The sequence below is a fragment of the Alosa pseudoharengus genome, unplaced genomic scaffold, assembly GCF_046254945.1.
Source record: "Alosa pseudoharengus isolate Yale_2024_CS ecotype anadromous, Long Island Sound unplaced genomic scaffold, YU_APseudo_1.1 YU_APseudo_1.1_scf_15, whole genome shotgun sequence".
In the NCBI taxonomy this organism is placed as follows: domain Eukaryota; kingdom Metazoa; phylum Chordata; class Actinopteri; order Clupeiformes; family Clupeidae; genus Alosa; species Alosa pseudoharengus.
This window is the reverse complement of record NW_027468620.1, coordinates 37,598,241-37,606,280: the sequence shown is the minus strand read 5'-3', so window position 1 is coordinate 37,606,280 and position 8,040 is coordinate 37,598,241. Positions and strand designations below refer to the sequence as shown.

Below are 8,040 nucleotides of genomic sequence, written 5' to 3'. Positions count from 1 at the left end.
GCTGAGTGTGTGTGTGTGTGTGTGTGTGTGTGTACCTCTCTGGAGTTGTCTCTGAGCTGAGTGCGTGTGTGTGTGTGTGTGTGTGTGTGTGTGTGTGTGTGTGTGTGTACCTCTCTGGAGTTGTCTCTGAGCTGAGTCTCAGCCTTCATCACTCCAGCTATGGCCTCCTCCAGCTGGGCACGAGCCTGTGTACACTGCTCCAGTGCACTCTTCTCCCTCTCCTCACCAGGCATCCTACACACACACACACACACACACACAAGAGAAAGATCCAGTGAGATATTGCACAGAATCATTTAAATACCACATTTTACAGCAACCAAAGCTCCAGGACTAAATTCAGTGTGTGTGTGTGTTTGTGTGACACACACCTGTGTTCACGTGCTACCATTGTATTTGGAATTTTCAAAACAACCCAAATCTTTCTCTCCAAACTTCTTCTTTCAGAAGCACAAAGGAGGCGAGGGTTCTTTCTGTCAGAATGGGGACTTTTATTCTGTTCTATTACTCTTCTGGAACTTTCCACAGAGCAGGTGACGGTTTAGCGCATGTGGCCTTTTGGCCAACAGAGGGCTCGTCTTTCCCGTCAAGGAAACGCTTGAACGGAGGGAGATTTGGCGACTCAAGCCAGCAGCTGTATTTCACTTCCTTTTCCTGTGAAACACGCAAGCCTCTCTCCTGCACTTTCATAGAGACAGGGCAAGAGCACCGACTCCAGAACAGCCCCCAGCCAACGAGAGAGAGAGAGCGAGAGAGAGAGAGACTTCATTCATCCCAATTGAAATTTTTGATTTCAGTTTCAGGTTCCTGCTCTGTTATTTAGCAGCCATCGTCAACAAGGTCAGAGGACGATGAATGCAGCTGCGCTCTGGCGTGCGAGTGTGAGCGCCTGCCAGAGTTTCAGAGGCGCGCACACACACACACACATACACACCATAAATCTCACACGCTCCCAGCACGTTCCTGTTACAGCAGCAGCCACATCCGCACAGGAGACAGATTTCCACGAAGGCAACTATACCCAGCTGAGGGGGCATTTAGAGAACAGGCCAGTCATACCTCTCCACTCACATGCCAACCCTGGGGTTGCCCTTCTGCACACACACGCACACACAGGCTAAGATCTGGCAGCATAACTGGCTGGGTCCTGTACTCTGCAGCATACAGCTGATTAGAGCGGATTGTTCGGTCCAGCTGATCGGGTTCTGTTGCTGGACTGCGGTTCTGATTTGTTTTTGTGTGTTTGCAACTCATTCTGACCACAAAAGCCCTGAATATCACTAACAAATAACACACACACCCTAAATACTCATCGTCCGTCATAGTGAGGTCTGAGGCTCCGCAACATAAAGCTTTTGTCCACTGGGGTCACACACACAGGTCCGGTGGGGAGTACTGAGGTCACACACACAGGTCCGGTGGGGAGTACTGAGGTCACACACACAGGTCCGGTGGGGAGTACTGATGTTAGTGGCCTCGCTGTGCACAATAACCACTTGTGTTCCTGTCAGGTATGCGGCAATGCTCTCTGAAGTGATCACTCTGACCAGACACTGAGGCCAGAGTCCTCCCATGACCACACTCACACACACACACACACACACACACACACACACACACACACACACACACCTGAGCCCTTTTCATCCTGAAACACAGGACGGCTAAACCGTGAGTTTGCTCAATACTCGACATTAGCTTTGGTGTGAATATTCAAAACGCTATGAGAACATAAACCCAACATATTCCCAACGCTATGAGAACATAGACCCACACCGATTAGCAGATGGGGACAGGGTTCACAGTGCACGGCGTTTACTTATGAGGCAAACTTTGCCCCAAAGATTACCGCTGACACAGTCCAACTGGACTGTACAAAGGATCAGACGTCCAGTCGGAGGCCCCCAGGGGGAAATAATCAGTCCAGACGTGGCCCTCCCTCACACAGGACAATGTGGCGCATATGAGAACAACCTGCACAGGTTTCTCTAAAACTGCTACCACTTAGTTATAGCCTTCACATATATACTGTATTTTCATTTTATTAGTAAAATAAAATGAAACACAAAGAACAACACACAGGGAAAACGCCACTATATACCTTGGAATGGATTAACAGTAATATAGGCTGAATCTTGGATTAACAGTAATATAGGCTGAATCTTGGATTAACAGTAATATAGGCTGAATCTTTCTGACTGAAACTCTTTCAGTACAGTTTGCACAACTAACAAACCCTTGCAGAATCGATTTCCCAACCAACAGCTGAGGAAGTTAAGGGCACTTTCCCTTTTTACTTGAGCAATCAATAGTTAAGGTTATTATAACGCAAAGGTCAGTTGAAGACCCTCAGGTGTTATATGGACATGTTCTTAGGCCGTATATGCAACCAAAAGCAGACAGAAAATGTGTGAAGTATGGCTCCCAACCTAAATGGCAAACATACGACCAGCACTGAAGCTGTTACGGTTGATACGACTTATCACGGAAGATAAGTCCTGCCGGAGCAGGCTGCTTTTGGCGATACCGGCCACTGGGCTTGGAAACAAGATCTGTCAAAATTCAATTAAGGCAAAATAGACGACTTGTAAAAAAGATGACGTGTACAATAAGGGGAAGCTTCACTCAATAGATCCCTAATCGAGCAAAATTCCACACTACTTTCTTTCCTGACCTTGAAAGTACAGTTATGTTCAGAAAACAAAACCTATGGTGCATTACTGACAAAACATAAAAGATACAAAGCAAACATGCTCTTCATACGTGCAACCGTATTTGAAGAGTTTGCAGGTAAGAGAAAACAACTGCATACTCTTAGCTGCAGCACCTTTGTTGAAATGCTACCACCAACTAGCTAGTTAGCTCAAGTCCCCTGACAAACTCAGCCGGTCGAGTTCTTTCAGAATAACCAGGTAATTATGGTTTGAAAATGAAGGATTGACTCGCGTTACTGCCATCAATACTTTTGTGTATGTAAGAATGTCACTATATGAATGTTTGAACTACTGTCCTTGAATGCGGTATTTTGTTAGCATAGCTCTCCCTGCTGTTGTGCAAGCCCAGCTGATAAAATGGTGGACATGACACTAGCTTGCTAGCTACAAACAGCACTTTTGACGGGGAATAAAAGCGTGTATTTTGTCCTACCTCGTCTTGTTGTAAGTATCTAAGTTCAGAGAATACTGCGCGTCCGGTTGGATAGGCTTCCTCTTCATAAAACAAAACACTGAGCATTAGATGTTTGCTTTCATGATTTTATCTATCGACAACCCTCGGCTGACTGCGACGTCATCAGCAGTGACGCAGCCCAGCCGCCTCCACCATCGCTATCGCATTCCGCACGTACACACCATATGCGGGAGAGGGGGGGGGGGGGCACTGCGGGGGAATCTGCGAAGGACCGGTGTTACCAGATATACGGTTTCTGAGATTCTGAGTTTCCATGGGTGGAGTCGGGTGGAGTTTAGCGTGAATATTTATAAACGGAGGTTGTCGTTCGCGCGCGCCTAGAGAGCATTCATGAAGCGTGACTCAAATGGAACTGAAAATGTTGGTAAAGAAGCTAGAAGACTACAGCAACTTTATTTTGTATAGTTTTATCCTTGCACACAATACTCTGTGGGTATTTTGGTATGATAATGATTTTTTTTTCAACTTTGAGTTAATACTGATGTCAAGCTAATGTTTTTTGTCTTGAAGATAAAATGTGATTGCTGCCAGGGCTGGTAGGCCTACCACTGAACGTGTAAACTGGCCTGACACTGAAGGACAGTTTATTTGCCCTGGCTGTAAATAACTAAGGGCCCGTCAACACGGAGACGCTTTTTAGGTTAAACGCAGAGGTTTTGCTTCGTCTTGGCCGAGCGTCCAAACGAATCCTGTAAACGCACCGAAACCGCACTTTTCTGAAACCTGGTCCCAGAGTGGAGACATCTGAAACCGTAGCCCATTTGAATTCGTTTAGACAGCGAAACCGCACATCCTGCTTGCGTATCGATGATGTCATCGCCATCGCCACACCTCAGCTGCCCTGGACTTGCACTTATAGTATTGCCTAACAATACTAGTTTTCATACATGACATTACCTACGATTACACTCCGTAAGATAAATATCACAACTGGTGCTGTGCAGCGCCGATAGCTTAATGACTTGGTGGACTGAACACTGTTTTTCCCGGTGTTTTTTTATGCATTCTAGCTACTGTCAGTGACGCGAGAGAACTTATGTTATTAAGAAAGTGCGGCGTAAGTTTAGGCTACATTAATTTGTGCGTAGTGCCAGTGTCATTCATTTATTTTACATGTCTTACAACATGTAGCCTATACATGCATTCACAGTCTAGTGAAATCAGATTACAAAGACGCTTAGAACTCACGTTAAGCCGATGGTAGCACACTCAGAGCCATAGAGAGATGGCTCTGAGCACACTGAATGCGAATGCGCGATTTGATGCAGGCAAAAGTATTGACTGTTACTAACGAAGGTTTTATAGCAATATTATAAATGTGGCGACAGAATAGCCTAGAACTTGGGTAAGCCTTGCGTTTAGTAGCCTAATTGCGGTGATAGCCAAAACTAATGTGAATCACGGACTATCCTACAACCAAAGAAAGTAAAGGTGAGTAGGCCTACCTGCGTTAGCCAAATAAAGGACGGGACTGCACCCTTCACAAACCGTAAAATAAAGTTTATTAGTTTTACAGTTGACTACAGTTGACAGTTCACCATCAGTCCACACAAACAATTCTGGTTTCCTTGCACTAGCCATTTTCGCCGTAGCCTATTCTGTCTGTTTGTAAAGCCTACAGCGTGAAAGTTTTGGTAAATTACTGTAAAGAAACAGTGCCACCTATAGGCCTGGGATATGAAGTAACGTGTTGAGTCGTGTTGAGATGGATCCGTTTGGACGCAAATATTCTTGATACGGTTCCAGGGAAGACGGAGGAAAAAAAGATCGGTTTGGTACGTGTGTGGACTAGGCCTAATACAATAAATTGTGTTCACAACTTTTTGTGTTTAGTTATGTGTAGCAATTCCTATAGATTATGTCTCAGAATAACAGATCACATGTGCATGAGGGCAATGACAATGACAATTTGTTCAGAGTTAGGACATACACAGGCGTGTAACATGGGCTATTTATTGCACAGACATTTGTGTTGTAGGCTATACAGTGGGTCAATCTGATGTTGCTGCCTGGGCTAACATGTCACTACAGATGCACAGAGGCTAGGCTACAATCAAAACGATAAAAACATAATAGCCTAGCAAGGCTAGGACTAGCACCAAGGCCTACTGTGTAAAAATCGCCAATATCCTTAATGGTAAGCGGCCCACTGAATCTGACACAAAGTTTTGTTTGACTGGCTGCGACACAAGATAACAACATTGACGCCAAATTGCACCTAAACTCGAACACGACATAGTCATACTTTCCATTAATAACACATGACAACATCCAAAAACGTGTTAAAACGCCGTGGTCTTCTACTTTCTTTGACAACATTTTCAGTTCCATTTCATTCACGCTTCAGCAATGGGCGTCTAGGCACTCGCGCACGACATCCCCCGTTCATAAATATTCACGCTAAACTCCGCCCTGGAAACTCAGAATCTCAGAAACCGTATATCCGGTAACACCGGCTGGGTAGCACTCCTACCAAGAAGAGCGGCTGTCTTTCCAATTAAAACAGGCTCAAACAATTTCTTCAATACCGCTACCAAGTTCCTTTCTCTGCGATAGCTAACCTGCATAGACTATCACAAAGGCTTTTTCGTGCTGAGCTGACTACTGAATGTGTGCCATCTGAAATAGATCGGATCAGTTCGCAGAGATGGACAGCTACCTGGTCAAATGATTCAACCAACAATAGACAGTGACGGCTATTATTGAGACATTGCAAACCACCACTGTTATAACACACGATATACAACCTTTAAAGAGCAGATAACCAACGTAATTTTGCTCATCCACAGCACAGGACAACTTGTCATAAATGTGTTGATGCTGGCACATACTTCCCCCATCACTGACACGTGTGGGTTACTAACATACATCAACCAGCAACTACTGCACATTTCACTAGAAAACCTAGCCCAGGGCCAACATAGTAAACCATTAAGCTGTATGAATCAAATGCCACCAACAAGAGACACAGTTGGCCTGTATGTGGAAAAATGCCTTAATGTCAAAGTAAGTGCGCAAATACAACTGGTACTTTAAGCACTAGTTCAAGGAGTTTAACAATTCATGCTGGTTTCGAGCAGTGGATGTTCTATCGTACAGTTTAGTCCTACATGGCACTATAAACAATTAAGTCACATCCATCTAACTACTTGCATCTGCACAATAGCGCCACAGAAACGACACCTAGATAATGCGTCTGACCTCAGAGACAAGTGGAACTTCACAGAAATGCTACATTTGGAAACAAATTAATCAAAATGTGTTAATGAGCCATTAAATACACTTCACCACTGTTAACACGCAGTAAGTTCGTATGTCGTTAATCCCCCTCGCATACGTAGAACTTGCTAGGTTGGTTTAACGTTTGCTAAGTAACTTTGGCCAGAAAGAGCTTGCCAGGCAGTAACAAACATCAGAAGTATCTTTTGAGGCCAGTCAATGGTTTACTTTGTAACATATCTACACCATATTCTAATAGAAAAGCTAATTTCATTGCTAACGTTAGCTATGAGCTAGCTTATTAGCAAGGTAGTCTTAGCTAAATAATGTTACTTCAACCAATAAAACAGTAAATGATAACACTCATTTCTTAGTTACTCAATAACTTTGTTCACTTACCTAGACCTCTTGGGTAGTGATGTGCCCAATAAAGCGAGGCTTCGGAGCTTGTGTCGAGCAGAAAGGGGCGTGCCAGATGAAGCCCCGGTTCGAGGCTTGTGTCGTTTCCATAAAAATCATGTGACTGATGACAAACGAGGCCTCGGTTTGTGAGTGTGACGTCTGAAGCTTCGTTTGGGACACACACCCACGTGACTGCTTCGGAATCTGACTCAAAAGCATTGCGCGAACCAGGGCACCCGCTCTAGTGTCGGAATGAGTTGTGTTGTATTGCAAGTCAGGCGAAATTTGTGGGTAGCCCTGTTTTATATAGGATGCTTTCTCTGTTTGGGAATTTACGTTCTTTTCTTTCCGGAAAATGTCCATAATCCATAATATCATGCACATAGAAATAAAGAAGAAATAGCCTAGGCCTAGCCTAAAGCTTTGCCATTTAGAACAATGACATTAAAACGTGTCTGTGTTGCAATCTTGTCTCAACTTCAATCATGTAATTTAAAAGCAATACAGGCTAATAATTTCTATGTAGGCTTAACAATAATGGCTGACATAATATTTTCCTTTTATTGAAAGTTTGATTCATGAAACGTCAATGTCGGGCCATATTGGTTTAATTAGGTGCCTGGTCGTTTCCTTTTCACTCTCGTCCATAGCGTGTTGAGGTTGATAACACTTCGTCCTGGTTCAGAAGCTAAGTAGTGTCTACTGCGGGCGTTAAGTGGATGGTAGACCGATTGGATCATTGACTGGGATAACACATGATTTCACGCCTCCACGGAAATACCAATCTCCACGTGATGGCATTATGTTGCCTAATCGTATTTTATTGTATTGAATTGAGACAAACATAAATGCAAATTTCTTGCAACACTTTTAATGTAATGAATGAGAACATTTCGAAGCTTTGGCATTGTGTTGAACGTTGTAGGCATTCTTTTCAATAGTTCGTGGCTGCGATAATTTATGCAAACCACCAGATGTCGCTGTGTTTTCCTTGTCTTCCATGTTTCGAAGCTTCGGCACATTACTCGGCACATTAGGGAAATGTGTCGAGTAGCGCTCGAGGCTTCATTTACCCATCACTACTCTTGGGTGACAGCTTGGATTTAGATGTCATCAGGTTTTTGGAGTTCAAAAGTACAGCAGCTACCGGCAGATTTCCCCGGCGCGTTCGATGCATAGACAGTAAAAGTTCGATGTCAAGCATGGAACGCCACTGGAAAAATGCACGCA

At 44.1% G+C, this 8,040-nt stretch overlaps 1 protein-coding gene across 2 annotated transcripts in view; it reads right to left on the bottom strand.

Annotated features, from left to right (window-relative positions):
* Window positions 1-6,920, bottom strand: part of ncoa4 (nuclear receptor coactivator 4) — a 21,244-nt gene extending 14,324 nt beyond the window's left edge. The window contains exons 1-2 of one of the 2 annotated variants that reach the window (XM_076286370.1): window positions 6,808-6,920; window positions 111-234 (exon numbers count right to left, since the gene is read on the bottom strand). In XM_076286370.1, coding sequence (XP_076142485.1) covers window positions 111-233 — 123 coding nt within the window. In that variant the 5' untranslated portion in view covers window position 234; window positions 6,808-6,920. Of the gene's footprint in view, window positions 1-110; window positions 235-3,147; window positions 3,312-6,807 lie in introns of those variants that run through there. The other variant, XM_076286369.1, reaches the window with a different exon arrangement.
* Between the last annotated feature and the right edge of the window lie 1,120 nt (window positions 6,921-8,040).